Raw genomic sequence first — 23618 nt, forward strand, 5'->3', positions numbered from 1 at the left:
CAAGCCTCCCAGCATGATCAAACAAAGTTTAAAAGAAAAAACAAACAAAAAACCCCACACAAATAGCACATGTCAGTTAAAAGAAATGTGAGCCTGCCCAAACAATTAGAAAATGAAAACAGTGAACAAACTATGGACAATCTATCATTTTTAAAAAATGGTTTTTCTTCCAGTTTTATTGAAATATAATTGGCATACAGCACTGTAAGGCGTACAGTATAATGATCTGGCTTACATATATCATGAAACGATAAACCACAGTAAGTTTAGTGAATGGTCCACCAGCTCATATAGATATAAAATTAAAGAAATAGAAAAAAAAAATTTTGTTATGAGAGCTCTAAAGATTTACTCTCTTAATTTTCATATATAACATACAACAGTGTTAACTATTGCACTATACATTTCATTTCTAGTACCTGTTTATCTTATAACTGGAAGGTTGTACTTTTTGACTGCCTTCACCCAATTCCCCACCCCACCACCCGACCCCTGCCTCTGGTAACCACAAATCTGATCTCCTTTTCTATGGAACATTATATCATCATAATCATCACATTTGAGGGCTTTAACCAATCCAGACAAGATACAGGAACTACAACAAAATGCATAAAAGTAATCTCATTTGACCTTTTACCACATTTTTGGTGAAACATTAAGAATAAATAGCATTAGCCTCAAAATACCTTGTGCTCTTCCCCTCAGGTGTTAACTGCTAAAGAACAATGATAGATAAAATGTAAATATGATACCTTAAATAGTTTTAAATTTGGGAAATTACTGAAGGACTTCCTAGAACAAAATTAAATTAGCTTTCACAAGTAAAGGTGTATCTATGACTCCCAAAGGGGGTTTCCTTATCTGAAGTAAACAGGAGGAACTTTCTGTTGTATAAATTGTATTCGTAATACACAAATAAGCTAATAAGGCTTTTAATCAAAACTCTACCTACCTTCTGGGGAAAAAGTAAGAAAAGCTAATGCTACCTTAGCTAACCTGGAGGGGCAGGAAAAAGCCTACTACAAGACAGGGTATATAAAAATCAAACAGGAAGAACTGAGCTAGAGGAAGTGTGAGGGGGAGTAAGGGGCAAAGAAGGCTGGAACCCAGGAAGTACTGACAGAGATGGGCTGCTTACGCCTAGAACCAGAAGGTTCACCAGAGCTGCCCTGTGGGGGTCCTGCTTTTCTATAGACTAAAATTAAGATAAAGGAAATGAACTGGTCAAGTCTAGAGAAAATGGGATTCATGTAACACAAAGGGGAACATACAACACAAGGAAAACCGGTAGAGAGGAGGCAACTTTTTATCGCCTTAAAAAAAAAAGTTCTAATGAACTTTAAATGGATGAATTGTATGGCATGTGAATTATATTTTAATAAATCTGTTATTTTAAAAAGCGTGTTAAATTGAGCAATGTATGACTGCATTTATCATTTAATCAACATGCTTCGTTCAGTCTGTAATAGCACCCCCCTCGAATTCCCTCACCCTGTAGGGTACATTTACTTGGGAATATCTCAGTCGGAATACATCAGTCTGGGAAGGAGACAGAGTATGATGAATAAAAAAGTAGCAGTAGGGGAAAAAACTGGGAGCTCTTTTAAGTGCTCTTCCCCCATTTTTGCCCTGTGGGAGAAGGAAGCTTTTGTTTGGGGGTATGCCTCGAAATGGAATATCAGATGTCTCCAGAAGATGATCTAGGGCCAAACTCTACCTAGTTAAAGAGAAAACGATACGAGGTGGAGAAGTCAAGTCAGTCCCGGAGAAACCCCAGAAGGCTTATCGTGACATGATCCCAAGTCTTATCTCTGCTACCCCCAAACTGGACTGCACGCCCCGTGCCACTTCGCGAAGAGTTACTCGCGAAGACGACGGATGCTTTGCCAGGATCCCAGAAGTTTCTGGCGAGCTGCCCACTGACGTAAATTAGAAAACCATTCAGGGACCGGCATGGGTGAAGCGAAGCGCCACGTCCAGCGCAGGGCTCCCCCTTCCTCCCTCTAGACGTAGGAAAAGGGATGGGGTAGGGAGGGCAGAAGGCGAGCGAGCGGGAACGCCAGATCAGCCGTCTTCGCCCTCCTCCCCTGGGCCGGGTTTCGGGGAGCCGCCTCCAGCGGTACCCCATCCCCACTCGCCCGCCTTGGGCCCACGACCCCCAGAGATGAGGGCGGCGGCGGCGAGCGCCCCCAGGGGCCGCAGGCGCACCTCCTCCGGGGCAGCTGTCGCCACCACCCGCCCGGCCCCGGCCTCCCCGGGAGCAATAGGCTATCGATTCAGCTGCCTGTCGCTAGGAGCCCCGGGAGAGCGAGGCCTACATCGCCGGGCCGGAGCCCCGGCCTCGATTTCGCCACCTACCCCACACCAGAGGGGGAGCCGAGGGAGTAGGGGGGGTGGGCAACCAAGCCCAGGTGGGCGGGAGGAGGAGGCGCGGAGACCACCTGCAACGGGCAGGCGCGGGGGAAAGGGGGCGCAGGCTCGCGGCTCCCGCCAACCAGTCTCCCGGGGTCGCCCCCCCCACCTCCCCCACCCCCTGCCTCACAAGTTGCGCATTCAAGTTCAGGCCGGTGCCCCTTGGCCTTCTCGAGTCCTCGGCACTCCCAAAACCAGAAGAAAAACAAGACACGGAAGAGGCCACCCCCAGGACCCGAGGAGATGGCGCTGGGGCCCCTGAGGGCGCCGAGGGGGGCGGCCCACGGGGACCCGCCCGTCACCTCCCCTCGGCTCACCCGGAGTCGCAGCCCCGACCCCTCCCGGCGGCCTGCCCTGTCACCGCCCTACCCCCGGCCCCCCCAAGGCCCCTTCCCAGGACGCCGGCGACAGGGGCTCGAGCTCCCTCCCTTCCCCCCACCCCGGCCTAAGGCGCGCCGCGGCCTCCTCCCCCTCCAAATCGCCCAAAGGCCCCCCGCACCTTTTAAAGTACACGAAGGAAGAGTTTCCCGTCAAACTTTGTCAGGCCGTAACCTCGCCCCCGCACCCCCGACCCACACTTCCAGGGCAGTCATCAGGACAGATCACTTTACACTTGGGATAAAGCGAATTAAGGACCTGTCAACCATTTTAGGTCTTTTTTTCTTTTTTTTTTTAATGGAAGACATCCTCTTCTTCCCCCTTCCACCCTCCCCCTGCCAGGGTTTTAATCTGACACCCACCTTCCCACCGCCGAAGAAGGAGGGGGGGTGGTGGTGTGGGTTGAGGAGGGAGGGGGTAGGGACGGAGGGCAGGAGGAGGGTGGCGAGAGAGAGAGGAAAGGGGGGGTTGGAAGAGGGCCGGGAGGCGCGGGGAGGGGAAGGGGGTTGATTTACCTGAGACCAGCCACTGGCCTCCATTGTTGGAGAATTCAATGGCATTGACACAGCCGAAGTGGCCGAGGAGGTCCTTCTTGTAGAGGTTTCTGCAGCCTCGCAGGCGTCTCCTCTGAAAGTCCTGAGTGAGCAGGGGGTCCCCATGCAAGCCCCGCTGGGACAAGAAGCCCACCACTGACCTCATGCTGCCCCCCAGGCCAGCTCTCCTCTTCATGCTGGAACCGCCGCCGCCGCCGCCGCCGCCGCCGCTCGCTCGCGCCGCCGCCCCTCCCTCGGCCTCACGCGCGGCCGCTGCTCTCCACCCCCCCCACCCAGCCCTCCCCCCGCGCTGCGATCCGGCTGGTTCTTTTAACCAGCCATAGCAAGAGACGGAGCGAGGTGTGCAGACACTCGGTGGCGTTCGCGGCTTCCTGACGGTCCCCTCCCTCCCCTTCCCTCCACCCCCCCTCCCAGACTCCTCCCTCTCCTTCTCCGCCTCCTCCAGCAGCTGATCCACAGCTGCGGCCGCGCTACCGCGATGCGCGCGGCCCTTCCGCCGGCCGCGGGGGGCCGGGAAAACGCTGGCGGCGACGGCCCCTCCCCCGCCGCGGGCTGCGGGGCCGGAAGAACGCGGGCGGCTGGCCTTGAGACCGCGGGCGGCGGCTGGGGCTTTCGCGCCGCAGCTCCTCCCCCGTGCAAGGACCCCGGTCGCGCTGGGCGGAGGCTGGGCTGCACCCCACCCGCCCCCTCCCTGAGGGGTGCACTCTGTGAACTTGGAGGCGCGCAACAATCAAAGTGGCCGCGGGGCTGCGGACTCGGGTTCCTCCCCCGGCGGCCCACGGTCCATCGGCGGCCCACGGTCCATCGCCGACCCGAGGCCAGGCGGGTGCCGGGACGAGTGTGCTCCCCGCTCTTTTTTATTTTCCGGTCCGGAAAATGCAGCCCGAGGTGGCACAGAGGTGAAGGGAGGATTGCGGACAGAGGCTCTGGTCGTTCTCCCTCAGTTCGCCTCATCCTTGGGCCGTCCGAGTCCTGTCCAAGAGAAGGGAATCAGGAGTTAGGACTGGACACTTGGGGGTAAGGCTGCTTGAAAGTGAAAGTCACTGAGTCCTGTGCCGACTTTCTGCGACCCCATGGAGGATACAGTCCATGGAATTCTCCAGGCCAGAATACTGGAGTGGGTAGCCTTTCCCTTCTCCAGGGGATCTTCCCAACCCAGGGATTGAACCCATGTCTCCCTCTTTGCAGGCAGATTCTTTAACAGCTGAGCCACCCAAGGTTGCTTGGCGCCCCCCAAAGATATTTTTAACACCACCCTTCCCCCCCATTCAGTTCCCTAATTTTCCCTTCTTCCAGCCATTCAGTGAAAAAGGCTGAACTGGGTTCCATCTGATAGATGATAAAGTGGTATATGGGGGAAAAAAAAGAGGGAGAGGGAAATGAATTTTTCAGATCTGGCAAGAAAATTGCCAAAACCGAGTTGAAAAAGGTCCAGGTGAGCAGAAAGGACTTCTGTCCATTAGTTCCAGGTACATCTGCAAAACACAAGACCACGTTATTCGAAAATAATACTACATGTTATTTAATTGGGTTTGGTGAAGTCCTCTTCAAGGTCTTGAGTGTGGAGCTCTGAGGCTGTGCAGCTGTTAACTAGCAGCTTCCTACCAGGCCGGAAGCAGCTGCATTTTAGTTGCCTGGAGCCAGAGCCTCTGCAGTGACCCCAGTGAGGAGAGTAAGTGCTTTGGAATTTTATCAGATACTGTAAAAAAAAAAAGCAAAAGTCACCTTATACAGTGCATTGTATTAGATTGGGGCAAAAGTAATTGTGGTTTTGGACCATGAATTTTAAATCATTATAATTATGCTCAAACTCATCTTTATTAAATAGAGACTATTAAAATCAATACACTTTTGCTAACAAAAAATAACTTTGTTTATTCCTGTAGCATAAAAATCTGTGCTTTGGGCTATGCGGAACTTTTGGAAAGAGTCTTCCGCATCCTGCTGGTTGTGGAAGCATTTTCCCTACAAAAGGTTATTGAGATGCTTGAAGAAGTGGTAGTCAGTTGGCGAGAGGGCAGGTGAATATGGCCGATGAGGCAAAACTTCATAGACCAATTTGTTCAAATTTTGAAGCGTAGTTGTGTGAGGTGCAGTCTGGTGTTGTCATGGAGAAGAATTGGGCCCTTTCTGTTGACTAATACTGGCTCCAGGTGTTGCAGTTTTTGGTGCATCTCATTAATTTGCTGAACATACTTATAGATATCACAGTTTTGCCAAGATTCAGAAAGCTGTAGTATATCAGATTGGCCGCAGACCCCCCAGTGACTATGACCCTGTTTTGTTGTCGTAAGTTTGGTTTTGGGTTGTGCTTTAGGAATCACTGAACTAAAATGGACCGGAATGGGTGAATTTAATTCAAATGACCGTTATATGTATAACTGTGGGCAAGAATCCCTTAGAAGCAATGGAGTAGCCCTCATAGTCAACAAAAAAGTCCGAAATGCAGTACTTGGGTACAGTCTCGAAAATGACATAATGATCTCTGTTTGTCTCCAAGCCAAACCATTCAGTATCACAGTAATCCAAATCTATGCCCCCAACCACTAATGCCAAAGAAGCTGAAGTTGAACAGTTCTATGATGACCTACAAGACCTTCTAGAACTACACCAAAAAAAAAAGATGTCCTTTTCATAATAGGGGACTGGAATGCAAAAGTAGGAAATCAAGCGATACCTGGAGTAACAGGCAAGTTTGGCTTTGGAGTACAAAATGAAGCAAAAGGCTAACAGAGTTTTGCCAAGAGAACGCACTGGTCATAGCAAACACCCTCTTCCAACAACATAAGAGAAGATTCTACACATGGACATCACCAGATCGTCAATAACAAAATCAGATTGATTGTATATTTGCAGCCAAAGATGGAGAAGCTCTATACAGTCAGCAAAAACAACCAGGAGCTGACTGTGGCTCAGATCATGAACTTATTGCAAAATTCAGCCTTAAATTGAAAAAAATAGGGAAAACCACTAGACCATTCAGATATGGCCTAAATCAAATCCCTTATGATTGTTAGATAGTTAGAATAGGAAACAGGAGTCCAAAATGGCTGTGGCTAAAAGACAAGGAAGGGAAAAGCCCGTGAAAATGGAACAAAGGAAGGTCAAAGGAAGGTCCATGGACCTGAGTGAGAACTTCAGGTAGAACAACACTCCTGGCTAAGCCCAATTTGCATACGTCAGGCCCAGGGGGAGGAAAAAAAACATATAAAAAGAGGAGCCAAAGCACTCTCTCTCCCACGTGTGTGCGTGCTCTCTCTCTTTCTTTCTCTCTCTCTTTCTCTCTCTCTCCTGCGCGCTGGGGCATTCTTCTCTTCGTGTCTTTGGGTCGATGGTCGGCGTGCCCTCATGCTTCGAGGATGGATTTTCCTGCTATCATCTAAATAAAAGAGCTGTAACACTGATTTGTCTAAGAGCTATCACACGGTCTATTCGAGACCAGAGAGCTGTAACACAGTCTGTCCAAGACCTGGGAGCTGTGACCCGCCGAGGGCTCTAATGTCCGTCACTCCAAATCTTTGTTGTGACAAGACAGAACCGAGGAGCATACACTTGCCTGACATGATTATATAGTAGAAGTGACAAATAGATTCAAGAGATTATTAGATTTGATAGAGTGCCTGAAGAACTATGGACGGAGGTTTGTGACATTGTACAGGAGGCAGTGATCAAGACCAGCCTCAGGAAAAAGAAGTGCAAAAAGGCAAAATGGTTGTCTGAGGAACCCTTGCAAATAGCTGAGAAAAGAAGAGAAGCTAAAGGCAAAGGAGAAAAGGAAAGATAGACCCATCTGAATGCAGAGTTCCAAAGAATAGCAAGGAGAGATAAGAAAGCCTTCCTCAATGACCAATGCAAAGAAACAGAGGAAAACAATAGAATGGGAAAAACTGGAGATCTCTTCAGGAAAATTAGAGATACAGAGGGAACATTTCATGCAAAGATGGGCACAATAAAGACAGAAATGGTATGGACCTAACAGAAGCAGAAGATATTAAGAAGAGGTGGCTAGAATACACAGAAGAACTATATAAAAAAGATCTTCACGACCCAGATAACCACGATTGAGTGGTCACTCACCTAGAGTCAGACATCCTGGAATGTGAAGTCAAGTGGGCCTTAAGAAGCATCGCTACAAACAAAGCTAGTGGAGGTGATGGAATTTCAGTTGAGCTATTTCAAATCCTGAAAGATGATGCTGTGAAAGTGCTGCACTCAATATGCCAGCAAATCTGGAAAACTCAGCAGTGGCCACAGGACTGGAAAAGATCAGTTTTCATCCCAATCCCAAAGAAAGGCAATGCCAAAGAATGTTCAAACTACCACATGATTGCACTCATCTCATATACTAGCAAAGTGATGCTCAAAATTCTCCAAGAGAGGAGGCTTCAATAGTTCGTGAACTGAGAACTTCCAGATGTTAAAGCAGGATGTAGAAAAGGCAGAGGAACCAGAGATCAAATTGCCAACATCCGTTGAATCATAGAAAAAGCAAGTGAGTTCCAGAAAAACATCTACTTCTGCTTTATTGACTACGCCAAAGCCTGTGTGGATCACACAATCTGGAAAATTCTTAAAGAGAAGGGACTATCAGCCCACCTTACCTGCCTCCTGAGAAATCTGTATGCAGGTCAAGAGTTAGAAGCAACAGTTAGAACTGAACATGGAACAACAGACTGGTTCCATATTGGAAAGGAAGTGCGTCAAGGCTGTATATTGTCACCCTGCTTCTTTAACTTCTGTACAGAGAACATCATGTGAAATGCTGGGCTGGATGAAGCACAAGCTGGAATCAAGATTTCTGGGAGAAACATCAATAACCTCAGATATGCAGATGACACCACCCTTAAGGCAGAAGGCGAAGAAGAGCTAAAGAGCCTCTTGATGAAAGTGAAAGAAGAGAGTGAAAAAGCTGGCTTAAAAATCAACATTCAGAAAACTAGGATCGTGGCATCTGGTCCCATCACTTCATGCGAATAGATAGGAAAACAATGCTATCAATGACAGACTTTATTTTCTTGGGCTCGAAAGTCACTGCAGGTGGTGACTGCAGCCATGAAATTAAAAGACGCTTGCTCCTTGGAAGAAAAGCTATGACCAACCTAGACAGCATATTAAAAAGCAGAGACATTACTTTACCAACAAAGGTCTGTCTAGTCAAATCTATGCTTTTTCCATTAGTCATGTATGGATATAAGAGTTGGACCATAAAGAAAGCTGAGCGCCTAAGAATTGATGCTTTTGAACTGTGGTGTTGGAGAAGACTCTTGAGAGTTCCTTGGACTGCAAGGAGATCCAACCAGTCCATCCTAAAGGAAACCAGTCCTGAATATTTTTGGAAGGACTGATGCTGAAGCTGAAGCTACAATACTTTGGCCACCTGATGTGTAGAACTGACATTGGAAAAGACTCTGATGCTGGGAAAGATTGAAGTCAGGAGGAGAAGGGGACGACAGAGGATGAAATGGTTGGATGGCATCACCCACTCAATGGACATGAGTTCAATCAAGCTCTGGGAGTTGGTGATGGACAGGGAAGGCTGGCATGCTGCAGTCCAGGGGGTCGCAAAGAGTCAAACATGACTGAACTGAACTCCGAGCTTCTTCTCAGTCCAATCACTGAATTGATTGTTGCTGGAAGTCATATAAAATCCAGTTTCATCGCATGACACAATCCAATCAAGAAATGGTTCGTTATTGTTTCATAGAATAAGAGAAAATGACGATTATTTTGATTTGAAGTCAGCTCATGAGACACCCATTTATCAAGCTTTTTCACTTTTCAATTTGCTTCAAATGCTGAATGACCGTGGAAAAGCTGATGTTGAGTCTTTGGCAACTTCTCATGTAGTTGTAAGAGGATCATCTTCAATGATGCTCTCAGTTAGTTGGTCATTGTCAACTTCTGATGGCTGGCCACTGTGCTTCTCATCTTCAAGGATCATTTGCAAAACTTCTTGAACCACAACTGCACTGTACATTCATTAGCAGTTCTTGGGCCAAATGTGTTGTTGGTGTTTTGAGTTGTCTCCACTGCTTTATGACCCATTTTGAACTCAAAATATCGCTCAAATTCACTTTTTGTCTAACATCATTTCTGTAATATAAAATAAATATAAAATAAACAGTAAGTAGTAAGTTATTTGCTGGGAAAAATTGAGGGCAAGAGGAGAAGGGGGCAACAGAGAATGAGATGGTTGGATGGTATCACTGACTGAATGGACATGAGTTTGAGCAAACTCAGGGAGATAGTGATGGACAGAGAAGCCTGACGTACTGGAATTCATTGGGTCACAAAGAGTCTGACACAACTTAGTGACTGAACAACAACAAGTAAGTTATTAGCAAAAAAAATAAATGAGCATTAAAACGATGTATAACATAACCACACTTAAGAATGTATTCCAATATCAAATGACAGAAGTTCAACAATGCAAAACCGCAATTACTTTTGCACCAACCAAATACTTTCCCCAGAAGTTATCCGCTCTGGTTAAACAATAATAAACTACAAGAATAGGCAGATGTCAGTTTTGCCCTTTTAGTTTAGCAAGAATTATATCCTCTGTATCAGAGATAACACATGGGCAGTCAAGTATACCACCATGAAAGATGAGCTGAAGTGAAAAATACACTCATCAAGCAAAATCACAGACTTCTACTTTTCATATAAGGACAATGATAAGATTAATAATACTAATAACAAAAGTGCAAGTAAATGTTTAAAAGTCAACATTATAACAAGTGTTGCAAAACTTACCAGAAATTCTCCAAATTCCAAAAATTATGGTTTTAATGGAGTATTATTTTCCTAAATAGGAAAATGTGTAATACTTTCTTTTAAAAAGTTTAATTCTCAGGATGCTTCATAGTGTTTATTCATTGTAATAGCACCATAAAAATTAGTAGTAGTATGAGAGCTTGATTGGGCTTCCCAGGTGGCCCAGTGGGTAAAGAATCTGCCTGCATTTCAGCAGAAGTGGGTTCAGTCCCCAGGTCAAGAAGATCCCATGGAGGAGGGCATGGCAACCTACTCCAGTTTTCTTGCCTGGAGAATCCCATGAGCCTGGCAGGCTTACAGTCCATAGGATCTCAAAGAGTTGGACATGACTAAAACCTCTGAGCATGCCACACTGACCAGCTTGATTATAACCAACATTTTTTCTTCACATCTACCAAATCTCTTCTTCATAGCAATGTCTTAATGTGCAGTTAAACATGGGTTTTTGGGTTATATCAGCATGTTCCCCCCATAAGTTCTCTTGAGAGCAGGGACTGTGCCTGTTCTCATGCATGTATGTCCAGAGCTAGCACATGCTGAAAGTGAGTAGCCACTCAAGTATTTGTTGAACATATAAATGAAGTCAAGGAGAGGGGAAGGTGATGCATCAGTTTCATGTATCTGTGCATCAGTCTGAGGTATCTGTGCTTAATTCCAGTGAAGATGATTTCAAAGCCAGTTTCTCATCTCACTGTTCCTTTGCTTGACCTACTCAATCCACACATTCAAGAATAGGGAGCCCTCTGACTCCTTCCAATTAATCGGACATCATCTATACCTATTTTGTTTTGCCTGGGGTGGGGTAGATGTGAACAGTGATGATGTGATTGAACTGTTCTTTACTGTGACAATATATGACACCCTCCTCTCCCCTCTCAAGCATATACCTCTTCTCTACAATTTTAAATGTAACTTGATTTTCCCCATCCCTGGAATAACTGTCCCATTTATCTCAGCCTAAAAATAGACCAGGATCTGGTCACAAGCCAGCCCAATTCTAGGACCTTGCTAGCAACTTCCTTAACTGTTCAATGAGCAGCCAGAACAGAAATGTAAGGACCACTGTCTGTTTATATCATACTGCTAGACTGGGCAGCTTTTTGTAAGGCGAGTGCATAAAATCTCTCTTATTCATATTTAGAGTTGCCAGGTAAAATGCTAGATGCCCAATTCTATATGAATTTCAGATATGCAATAATTTTTAGCATAAGTATGTCACATGTAATATTTGAGATATACTGAAATTATTATTCATTGTTTATCTGAAATTCAAATTTAATTGAGCATCATGTATTTTTATTTGAAAAATCTGGCAACCCTAACTATAATAAAACCCAGCTTCAGAAGATCAAGCCCCATGATATCTATTTGCTTTTATTATGAATTGATACTTTCATCATTTGTTGCAAACTAATAATATTGTATATAACTATACAATTGTATATAACTATTGTATATAACTCTGAAAGAGATGGGAATACCAGACCACCTGACCTGCCTCTTGAAAAACCTGTATGCAGGTCAGGAAGCAACAGTTAGAATTGAACATGGAACAACAGACTGGTTCCAAATAGGAAAAGGAGTACGTCAAGGCTGTATATTGTCACCCTGCTTATTTAACTTATATGCAAAGTACATTCATGAGAAACGCTGGGCTGAAAGAAGCACAAGCTGGAATCAAGATTTCCAGGAGAAATATCCATAACCTCAGATATGCAGATGACACCACCCTTATGGCAGAAAGCGAAGAAGAACTAAAGAGCCTCTTGATGAAAGTGAGAGAGGAGAGTGAAAAAGTTGGCTTAAAGCTCAACATTCAGAAAACTAAGATCATGGCACCTGGTCCCATCACTACATGGGAAATAGATGGGGAAACAGTGGAAACAGTGTCAGGCTTTATTTTTCTGGGCTCCAAAATCACTGCAGATGGTGATTGCAGCCATGAAATTAAAAGACGCTTACTCCTTGGAAGGAAAGTTATGACGAACCTAGACAGTATATTAAAAAGCAGAGACATTACTTTGTCAGCAAAGGTCTGTCTAGTCAAGGCTATGGTTTTTCCAGTAGTCATGTATGGATGTGAGACTTGGACTGTGAAGAAAGCTGAGTGCTGAAGAATTGATGCTTTTGAACTGTGGTGTTGTAGAAGACTCTTGAGAGTCCCTTGGACTGCAAGGAGATCCAACCAGTCCATCCTAAAGGAAATCAGTCCTGGGTGTTCATTGGAAGGACTGATGTTGAAACTGAAACTCCAATACATTGGCCACCTCATACAAAGAGTTGACTCATTGAAAAAGACCCTGATGCTGGGAAGGATTGGGGGCAGGAGGAGAAGGGGACGACAGAGGATGAGACGGTTGGATGGCATCACTGACTCAATGGACATGAGTCTGGGTAAACTCCGGGAGTTGGGGATGGACAGGGAGGCCTGGAGTGCTGCAATTCATGGGGTTGCAAAGAGTCAAACATGACTGAGCAACTGAACTGAACTGATATAACTATAAAATACAACTATATAACACAGGGAGCTTCCCTGGTGGCTCAGACGGTAAAGAATCTGCCTCCAATGTGGGAGACCGGTTTCAATCCCCGGGTCGGCAAGATCCCCTGGATAAGGAAATGGCAACCCACTCCATGATTCTTGCCTGGAGAATCCCATAGACAGAAGAGCCTGGTGGGCTGCAGTCCATGGGGTCTCAAAGAGTTGAGACACAACTGAGTGACTAACACACACATATAACAGAAACATTTTATCAACTTCAGTGACCATTTGAGCTTGGCCCTTTTTGATATAGGCATTTATATTAAAAAGAAAAGCCACTGTACTTAGCTTAAAAATGGCAAATGAAATTGGACACCTGAGTAATCTCTCCAGTGCATAGAATATGTGGAGGAAGAGGGAGAAAAAGTAAAAAATTTATATTTTTCTTACCTAGGCCTAGAAAATTCTCTGTATTAGCATTCATATTCAGAAAGCCTTGAAACTCTGTTTTGAAAAATTCATTCTGGAAAAACCAAGATACAGAAATTGCTTAACATGAGAACTCTTACTTAATTGCTCCACCATGAGTTGAATGCCAATTAAACATAAAATTCCCAGAAATCATTTACTCTGATTTCTACTTTTCTTGGCCCTGATATCACTAAAGAAAAATAAAGAATCTTAAAAACTGACTAAATATTTAAGGAAATGCTCAAACATTAGAAATTGTTTAAAAAAAAACTAAGAAAACGCTAAGCCCCTTCTCACACATTTACTAAATTTTAGCATATACTATTAAGAGCTATATATGAATACCAGATGGTTCAGATGGTAAAAAATTTGCCTGCAGTGCAAGAGACCTGGGTTCGATCTCTGGGTCGGGAAGATCCCCTAGAGAAGGGAATGGCTACCCATTCCAGTATTCTTGCCTAGAGAATTCCATGGACAGAGGAGCCTGGTGGGCTACAGTCCATGGGGTCACAAAGAGCCAGACATGACTGAGTGACTAAGACACAGATAAGCAATATTAATTTAGACAAAGATCAATGTGTCAAATATATGTATAATGTAACTGTGATGTCATCTAAGTTTTAAAGAGTCAGGTATTTATTGGTCATTTCAAACAGACAATAGCCAATTTTGGGGAATAAGAAGAAATATCTATTTATTGCAAATTCCTCCAACAGAATCTATAGGACATATGTCCTTTCTAAATAATTTTATTAGATATGATTGAAATACCATAAAATTCACCTTTTTAAAGGTTCACAATTGAGTGGCTTTTAGTACATTTACAAAGTAGTGCAACCATCACCACTAATTTCAGAACATTTTCATTACCCCAAAGAGAAACTCCACTCACATTAACAATCGTCTCCCATTCCTCCCTCCTTTTAGCTTCTGGCAACTGCTAATCTATTTCCTGTCTCTGAATTTGCCTCTTCTGGACATTTCATTTGGGTTCAGTTCAGTTTCGTCACTCAGTAGTGTACAACTCTTTGCGACCCCATAGACTGCAGCATGCCAGGCTTCCCTGTCCATCACCAACTCCTGCAGCTTGCTCAAACTCATGTCCATTGAGTCAGTGATGCCATCCAACCATCTCATCCTCTGTCGTCCCCTTCTCCTCCTGCCTTCAATCTTTCCCAGCATCAAGGTCTTTTCCAATGAGTCAGGTCTCCGCATCAGGTGGTCAAAGTATTCATATGGGTAGAATCATATAATATGTGGTCTTTGTACCTGGCCTCCTTCATTTTACAGTGTTTTCAAAGTTTATCCTTGTTCTAGCATGTATCAGTACTCCATACTTTTCTTAGACCAAATTATGTTCTGCTGTATGGACAAGACTACATTTTGCTTATCCATTCTTCAGTTACTAGGCATTTGGGTTGTTTCCACTTTTGGGCTATTATGAATAATACTGCTATTAACATTTGTGTACAAGTTTTTGTGTGGACATACGTTTTCATTTCTCTTGGGTATATATACCTAGTAGTTAAGTTTTTGGGTTATATAACTATGTTTAACATTGTGAGGAACTTCCAGATTTTTTCCAAAGCAACTGACCATTTTACATTCCCACCAGCAATGTAAGAGGGTTCTTGTTTTTTCCATATCTTTGCCAATCCCTGTTATTATCTTTTTTTTTAAATTATAGCCATACAAGTGGGTGTAATGGTTTCCCATTACAATTCCATAATGGCCTTTATCACCCTGCTTATTTAACTTATATGCAGACTATATCATGAGAAATGCTGAACTGGAGGAAGCACAAGCTGGAATCAAGATTGCCGGGAGAAATATCAATAACCTCAGATATGCAGATGACACCACCCTTATGGCAGAAAGTTAGAAGAAATAAAGAGCCTCTTGATGAAAGTGAAAGAGGAGAGTGACAAAGTTGGCTTAAAGTTCAACATTCAGAAAACTTAAGATCATGGCATCCGGTCCCATCACTTCATAGCAAATAGATGGGGAAACAGTGGACACAGTGGCAGACTTTATTGTTTTGGGCTCCAAAATCACCGCAGATGGTGATTTCAGCCATGAAATTAAAAGACACTTACTCCTTGGAAGGAAAGTTATGACCAACCTAGACAGCGTATTAAAAAGCAGAGACATTACTTTGTCAACAAAGGTCTGTCGAGTCAAGGCTATGGTTTTTCCAGTGGTCGTGTATGGATGTGAGAGTTGGACTATAAAGAAAGCTGAATTCAGAAGAATTGACGCTTTTGAACTGTGATGTTGGAGAAGACTCTTGAGAGTCCCTTGGACTGCAAGGAGATCCAACTAGTCCATCCTAAAGGAAATCAGTCCTGAATATTCATTGGAAGGACTGATGTTGAAGCTGAAACTCCAATACTTTGGCCACCTGATGCGAAGAGCTGCCTCATTTGAAAAGACCCTGATGCTGGGAAAGATTGAAGGCAGGAGGAGAAGGGGATGACGGAGGATGAGATGGTTGGATGGCATCACCGACTCAATGTTCATGAGTTTGAGTAAACTCCGGGAGTTGGTGATGGACAAGGAGGCCCGGCGTGCTGTGGTTCATGGGGTCGCAAAGAGTCAGACACAACTGAGTGACTAAACTGAACTGAATGGCCTTTGATGTTGAGCATCTTTTCATGTGTTCACTGGCCAGTTGTACATCTTCTCTGGAGAAATGTCTATCCAGATCCTTTGCTCATTCAAAAACTATTTGTCTTTTTATTGCTGAGTTGTAAGAGTTCATTACGTATTTTAGACACAAGTCCCTTATCAGATTATGACTTGTATATATGTTTTCTCATTTTGTGAGTTTATTTTCTTGATCGTATCCTTTGAATTACAATTTTAAAATTCTGATGTCGTCTAATTACCTATTTTTTCTTGTGTTACTTGTCTTTTTGGTGCCATTTCTGAATAACCCCTCCTAAATCAAAGTTACAAAGATTTACTGCTGTATTACTTGTAAGAATTTTATAGTCTTAAACTCTTAAATTTAGGTCTATTATCCATTTTAAATTAAGTTTTATATATGTGTATATGCTCAACCCTGCCAGGCTCTCTTGTCTGAAATTTTCCAGACAAGAATGCTGGAGTGGGTTGCCATTTTCCTACTCCAGGGGATCTTCCCGACCCAGTGATTGAACCATGTCTCTTGATTCTCTTGCATTGCAGGCCGATTCTTTACCACTGCGCCACCTGGGAAGCCCAAGTTTTGTGTATAGTGTGAATTAAGGTTCCAACTTTATTCTTTTGCATGTGAACATCTAGTCATCTCAGCACCATTTTTTTTAAAAGACTGTTCTTTTCTTCCATTGAATTGCTAATATATGGAAGCACAATAGATTTTTGTATGTTGACCTTGTATCCTGCAAATTTGCTTAACTTGTTTATTACCGCAAATAGTTTTTTGATAGGTTTCTTAAAAGTTCTAAGTACAAAATCATGTCATGGGCTAATAGAAATAGTTTTACTTCTTCCTTTTCAATCCACATGCCTTTTATTATTTTTTTTACCTAATTACCTTGGCTAGAACCTCTAACACAATGTTGAATAAAAGTGGTAAAAGGAGACATCTTGTCTTGTTCCTAATATTGCTCGTGTGCTCAGTTGCTTCAGTCCAGGTCTGACTCTGCGACCCTATAAACTGTAGCCTGCCAGGCTCCTCTGTCCATGGGATTCTCCAGGAATGAATACTAGAATGGATTGCCATGCCCTCCTCCAGGGGATCTTCCCGACTTAGGGATTAAATACTGTGTTAACTGTGAGTTTTATAAGATTCCCTTATCAGGTTGCAGAACTTCTTTTTTATTCCTATAATGTTTTTATCATGAAAAGATGGTGGATTTTATCAAATGCTTTTTCTTTGTATGTTGAGATGATAATATGGTTTTTGTCCTTTACTCTACTAATATGATTTTCACACGTTAAATCAGTCTTTCATTTCTGTAATAAATCCTACTCGGTCATGGTGTTTAATCCTTTTTATATATTGCTGGATTCACTTTATTAGTATTTTGTTGAGTTTTTGTTTTTTAACTGTATTCATAGAGATGTTGGTTTTTAGTTTTCTGCTGATGTTTTTGTCTGGTTTTGGTGTCAGGGAAATACTGGCCTTACAAAATGAGATGGAAGTCCAGCAATTATTTTTTGGAAGCGTTTGTGAAGGATTAGTGTTAATTCTTTTTTAAACATTTGGTAGGATTCACTAGGGAAGTCATCTGGCCCAGGCTTTTCTTTGTAGGAAGATTTTGATTACTGATTCAATCTCTTGTTAGAGTTCTATTCAGATTTTCTATTTCTTCTTGATTCAATTTTGGTAGTTTGGGTATTTCTAGGAATCATCTTGGTTGTCTAATTTGTTGGCATGTTGATAGTATTCCCTTTTAATTCTATGTCTGTAAGATTATAATAGCATCTCATTCCTGATTTTAGTAATTTGAATCTTATCTCTTTTTTCTTTGTCAGTCCAGCTGACTTGTCAATTTTGTTGATATTTTCAAAGAACAAAGTTTTGTTTTTTTTGTTTATTCTATTGTTTTTTGTTTGTTTCAGTTCAGTTCAGTTCAGTCGCTCAGTCGTGTCCAGCTCTTTGCACCCCCATGGACTGCAGCATGCCAGGCCTCCCTGTCCATCACCAACTCCCAGAGTTTACTCAAACTCATGTCCATTGAGTTGGTGAAGCCATCCAACCATCTCATCCTCTGTTGTCCCCTTCTCCTCCTACCTTCAATCTTTCCCAGCATCAGGGTCTTTTCCAGTGAGTCAGTTCCTCACATTAGGTGGCCAAAGTATTGGAGTTTCAGCTTCAACATCAGTCCTTCCAATGAACATTGAGGACTGATTTCCTTTAGGATGGACTGGTTGGATCTGCTTGCAGTCCAAGGGACTCTCAAGAGTCTTCTCCTGTAAATTATCATATGTGGGGCGAATCACCAGTGCAGGTTCTATGCATGATACAGGGCTGCTGCACTGGAATGACCCAGAGGGATGGGATGGGGAGGGAGGTGGAAGGGGGGTTCTGGAAGAGGAAAACGTGTACACCCATGGTGGATTCATATCAATGTATGGCAAAACAAATACAACATTGTAAAGTTAAAAAATAGAAAATAAACTAATTAATTAAAAAAAATAAATAAATAAGAAAAAAAAAAAGAGTCTTCTCCAACACCACAGTTCAAAAGCATCAATTCTTCGGCACTCAGCTTTCTTTATAGTCCAGCTCTCACATCCATACACGACTACTGGAAAAACCATAGCCTTGACTACACGGACCTTTGTTGGCCCTTTTGTTTGTTTACTTTATTTATTTCTGCTCTGGTCTTTATCATTTCCTTCGTTCTGCTTGCTTTGGGTTTGGTCTTCTTTTTCTAATATGTTAAAGTAGAAGTTTTGTTAACTGATTTGAAATCTTCCTTTTTTTTTTTTTTTTAATTTTTATTTTTTTTTTCTTCTCTCTCTATCCCATTGATTGACAGTTGCCACTGACACAGTCCCAGGGCAAGGATATAATCAAGGGTTGTCAATTTCAGCACCAGCTACCAAATCCTGGCCCCACTGCCTAGGGGAGGACCAGTGAAAGTGCTAGTGAAATCTTCCTTTTTTAATATAGATATTTACAGCTATTAATTTCTTTCTAAGCACTGTTTTAGCCACATCCCATAAGTTTTTGTATGTTGTGTGTTTTCATTCACCTCAAGGTGCTGTTTAATTTTCCTTGTGATTTCTTCCCTGGCCCATTAGTAATTTAAGAGTGTATTGTTTAATTCCCACATATTGTGAACTTCCTAAAATTCTTTCTGTTATTGATTTCTAATACATTTTTTAAAGGGGGCATTTTTTCACAGGTTTTAAAGTGAGTTTCCAGCTTGTGAAGTAATTGAATTCAGTAATTAAAGTCAGAATAACATTTGTTACTAGAATTTTCAAATCACATCCAACTTACTTTCCAGACATTTGGTTCAACTTTTCCATGCATAATTCTTCATGATGAATGAAGAAATTCAGTTTGAAATAACCGTTAATGGAGTGAAAGTGAACAGAAATCCTCAATGGCCAGGATTATTCATTTGATATTTACTCAGTGGTATCTTCTGTGCTATTCAATGCCGACTATCTGGGTTTTGTATATTTGAAGTTTTCTTGATGAAATTATCATGAACCAGCTGTTTTTATTTATTTTTAATTTTAGGTTTCCACATGAATAACCCCTGGTGAGTGGTATGAGAAACTGTTTAAACAGTTATTGTTTATTGCACTGGATATGTAGTCACATAGCCAAAATTTCTTTTCCAGAAATAGTTCCATGGATATATAAGGTTTATTGAGCATCTTCAGTCTGCTAAATACCATTTAGAAAATAAAATTGGGCAATGTCCCTTCCCCAAAGTAAAATATGATCAAAGAGAAGTAAGAAGATTCTTTGGTAAAGAGGTCAAATATAAATTGTCATTATGGGTTCAGTGGTAATTGAGAACAGGCTCCTAGAAAATGAACTGACCACAGCATGTGTTTATAAACTTGTTTCCCCTCTCTTATGAACAAACCACGTGAACTCAGGATGTAAATATAATCAGTATTCTTGACTACAGACCTCACTTAAGTTGGAGCTGGTCAAATACCTGGCTATCCATGAGCTTGCTAGAAAATAATCATTGTTCAAATCACGAAATGGTAAAGCCCATTGGATCTCAGAAATCACCTGGCCAGATCCCTTCACCATTCATGGTTTATTTTGACCACTATTAAATCAATAGCATCAACAAGAGATCCTAGCTCACTTTTGGGTGAAAGAATCTTCCTGAAATGTCTCTGCTCAGGATTCTCTTTTCTTTGTCATTTCAGGTCAAGCCTCCTTTATCTGCCTATCAAGTCCCTCCATGATTTGTCTCCACTATATCTATAATTAGATTTCCTGTTACTCCTCATCATACACCCATCAAGTAGGATGGTAGCCCATTTTCCCTACATACCCATATGTTCACACTACTCTACCAAATCCTATACATACTCTGAGGTCCACTTCATCCATCAAAATCCTATATATATTCTGAGATCCATTTCTTCCATGAGCCCCCTTTCCGACAACTTTAGGCCACATTAGTTTTCCTTTCCTAAGATTTCTGTTATGGTTACAATTAGCACCACAGTTTACCATTTAAATGTTTAATATTTCAGTATCTCCATGTAGTTTTAAAAAGTACTTCACATACTTATTTTTTTTAATATAACAATCCTGTGTGGTTGGCTAGAATTATTATATATTCACTCGAGTAATGTGTTTAGAGTATTTACAATGTGCCAATGCTCTAGGGAGACACAAGGGAAATAATAGTGAGTAAAAAATAGAAGACCTTGACCAATGTTCATGGTACTTACAGGACAGAGACAAACTTTAATCAGATAATCACACAAGTGTAAGATTACAATACTAACAGTTGCTAACATTTTTTGAGCATTATGTGGCTGGCACTGTTCCAAATCTTTTACCAATAATAATAACCTCATTTTATGTTCTCAATCACCCTATGAACAAAGTACTATTATTCTATGCTGCACATGAGGAAAATTACAGTTATGGCACATATGTGTATAATAACTAAGTATCCACATATAACAAATTCTTATTGGTAGAGTCCTTAGATCAGTGACTGACTTGTAGTAAACATGTCTGAGTATTAGCTATTATGATGGTGAGAGATTAAAATCCTATTGGGAGAATCCTGTTAGAGACATTTAACTAGGAGCTATGATCTGAAGGAGAGGCAAGTGTGAATGAGGCCAATGGGTGGTTGGGTGGCCGTTTTCCAAGCAAAGGTAGCAGCACATGCAAAGGCTCAGGGGGAGGGGAGAACAGAGAGTGGGGGTGAGGGAGACCTAGAAGGCAGCCATTGTGATTGAAGCACAGATGGGATGGGGAACATGATATCAGATGAGGATGCAGCTGAAAAGCTGCTAGATTCTTCAGGGGCCTGGCCATGTTGAAGATTTTAGTTTTTATGTAAGAGTCACTGAGGGGTTTTTTAACATGAGCTTATATGATCAGATATGCATTTTATAAGATTATTTTGGCTACTAAGAGGAGAAAGGATTGGAGGGGGCTAAGAGTAGATTAAAGTAGAAGTTAGGAAGATTTTCCAGTTGTACAGGTGAGGGAAGATGATAACTTAGACAAGTCTGGTGAAAGTAGAGTTAGAAGTAACTAGATTTAATATAAAAAGAATTTGTTAATGGATTAGAGAGATTAGGGGTTGAGGGACAAGACATCAGGGAAATGCCTAGGTTTTTGTATTACTATTCCCTGAAATAAAATTCATGGAGAAGGCCAAGTTTTTTTTTTTTTTTTTGAGAAGGCCAAGTTTTGAGGGAGAAAATCATGGGTTCAATTATACATACATTGAATTTGAGATCCCTGTGAGACTTCCAAGAAGCAATGACAAGTAATCCGAGCTCAGACGCATGGTCAAGGCTGAGGTCATTTATATAGAGGTGGTGGTAAAGTTCTAGGCATGGACAAGAATATTCAGAAATATTAAGCAGAAAGAAAAGAATAGAAGGCCAAGAGCCAAGCTTTGAGAGATGCTTGAAGTTAATGCTTGGGTAGAGGAGGATACGCTTATAAGGAGTCAGAAGAAGTGATCAAAAGCTTAAGAAAAAAACTGGGAGAATATTGTCATGGAAGCTGAGAAAAGACAGCATCTCAAGAAAGAAGAGTGATCAGTTGTGTCAGTTGTTGGAAAGTTAAGATAACTGTTAAGATAACTGAAAAATGTTGGATTTGTTGACACCAAGATTTTATCAGTGAGACACAAGTGACCTTATTCAGAGGTTCTTCAGGAGTGTGATAGTGTGGGGCCCCAGAGAACTGGCTGAACAGTGAATAGAAGGAAAGGAAATGAAGGCAGTTAGAGGAGCAGCTAGAAGGGAACCTAGAATCTAGGAAGGGTTTTGTTTGTTTTCATTAACAGAAGGAAAAAAAATGAGATTGTTTAAAACTATTGAGAAGGATGCAGAGGGGAAAAAATTGAAAAAGATATACAGATGAAACCAGACTATAGTCTTCAGGAAAGTGTCCTGAGAAGACAGGGTGCTGCTGCTGCTGCTGCTAAGTCGCTCCAGTCATGTCCAACTCTGCGCGACCCCGTAGACGGCAGCCTACCAGGCTCCGCTCTCCCTGGGATTTTCCAGGCAAGAACACTGGAGTGGGTTGCCATTTCCTTCTCCAATGCATGAAAGTGGAAAGGGAAAGTGAAGTCGCTCAGTCGTGTCCGACTCTTCGTGACCCCATGGACTGCAGCCCACCGGGCTCCTCCGTCCATGGGATTCTCCAGGCAAAAGTACTGGAGTGGGTTGCCATTGCCTTCTCCGTAGAAGACAGGGTGGAAAGAATCCAAAGCACAGGCAAAGAATTTGGCTCTAATTAAGAGGAAAGACCGCTCTCCATTACAACAGGAGGGAAGGAAAACAGAATGGGTACAGGTGAAAGCAGGACTGTAAGTTTAGTAGTAAGAAGATGGGAAATGCCCATGTGATAGTTCCTATTTTCTCAGGCAAGTCAATTGAACTTCCAGTGGAAAGAATTTATCTTGCCTTGTTATCACTTAGATACAGTTTACATAAGTCATAAAATACCTCAAAAGCCATAAAAGGCTAGAATCAGATAACCTGGAAAGGTCTGCTCTAAAGAACGTGTAGCTTTCCATTGAAAACATCAGTTATATTTTTTGCTTATTTCAGATTTCAGTACATTTGTCACCCCATAGGTTTGTGGGACCTGAGAGTATAAGCAACACCATTTGGGTGGGGCAGCAGGAGAATAGTGTCCTCAAGGGAGAGTCAGATTTTAATAATGATAAGAAATTGAAGAGAAAGTTTGACAACTCAGGGGCTTTTGCACTTTGCGGATAATAAGTTCCAGAGGGCACAGTGGAAAAGTTTGGAAGGTAGAGTGAGGCTGAGAGAAAGGCAAGGATGTAGAGAGTAATACAGGCATAATAATGCATTAGCACGTTGATTCTCAGTGGGGGTGGGGGTTACCCTGCACACCTAGGGTTGTCAGATAAAACACCAGCAATTAATTTTTGAATTGCAAATAAGTAAAGAATAGAGGTTTCAGTTCAGTTCAGTTGCTCAGTCATGTCCGACTCTTTGCAACTCCATGAATCGCAGCACGCCAGGCCTCGCTGTCCATCACCAACTCCCGGAGTTTACCCAAACTCATGTCCATCGAGTCTTTAATGCCATCCAGGCATCTCATCCTCTGTCGTCCCCTTCTCCTCCTGCCCCCAATCCTTCCCAGCATCAGGGTCTTTGCCAATGAGTCAACTCTTTGCATCAGGTGACCAAAGTATTAGAGTTTCAGCTTCAACATCAGTCCTTCCAGTGAACAACCAGGGCTGATCTCCTTTAGGATGGACTAGTTGGATCTCCTTGCAGTCCAAGGGACTCTCAAGAGTCTTCTCCAACACCACAGTTCAAAGGCATCAATTCTTCGGTGCTCAGCTTTCTTCACAGTCCAATTCTCACATCCA

At 42.5% G+C, this 23618-nt stretch overlaps 2 protein-coding genes, 1 long non-coding RNA gene and 1 other non-coding gene across 16 annotated transcripts in view; 1 reads left to right on the forward strand and 3 right to left on the reverse strand.

Annotated features, from left to right (window-relative positions):
• DCAF5 (DDB1 and CUL4 associated factor 5) overlaps positions 1 to 3562 on the reverse strand; it is a 97238-nt gene extending 93676 nt beyond the window's left edge. For 5 of the 7 annotated variants that reach the window (XM_081513504.1, XM_081513502.1, XM_081513503.1 and 2 more), the window contains exon 1: positions 3306 to 3562. In XM_081513504.1, coding sequence (XP_081369630.1) covers positions 3306 to 3519 — 214 coding nt within the window. In that variant the 5' untranslated portion in view covers positions 3520 to 3562. The remainder of the gene's footprint in view (positions 1 to 3305) is intronic. The other 2 variants (XM_081513506.1, XM_081513505.1) reach the window with 1 other exon arrangement.
• A 562-nt stretch (positions 3563 to 4124) lies between these two features.
• EXD2 (exonuclease 3'-5' domain containing 2) overlaps positions 4125 to 23618 on the forward strand; it is a 107310-nt gene continuing 87816 nt past the window's right edge. For all 7 annotated transcript variants that reach the window (XM_081513532.1, XM_081513533.1, XM_081513528.1 and 4 more), the window contains exon 1: positions 4125 to 4361. The gene's annotated coding sequence lies outside the window, so the exon portion shown is untranslated. The remainder of the gene's footprint in view (positions 4362 to 23618) is intronic.
• Positions 5147 to 23618, reverse strand: part of LOC145514776 (uncharacterized) — a 29947-nt gene continuing 11475 nt past the window's right edge. The window contains exon 2 of the long non-coding RNA XR_014060451.1: positions 5147 to 9437. This is a non-coding gene — a long non-coding RNA (uncharacterized LOC145514776). The remainder of the gene's footprint in view (positions 9438 to 23618) is intronic.
• On the reverse strand, positions 18546 to 18676 carry LOC145515994 (small nucleolar RNA SNORA30/SNORA37 family). Its single transcript, XR_014061181.1, has one exon. It is a non-coding gene; the product is annotated as a small nucleolar RNA SNORA30/SNORA37 family (small nucleolar RNA).

The sequence above is a fragment of the Giraffa tippelskirchi genome, chromosome 7, assembly GCF_054371585.1.
Source record: "Giraffa tippelskirchi isolate mGirTip1 chromosome 7, T2T-mGirTip1v1.2.pri, whole genome shotgun sequence".
In the NCBI taxonomy this organism is placed as follows: Eukaryota; Metazoa; Chordata; class Mammalia; order Artiodactyla; family Giraffidae; genus Giraffa; species Giraffa tippelskirchi.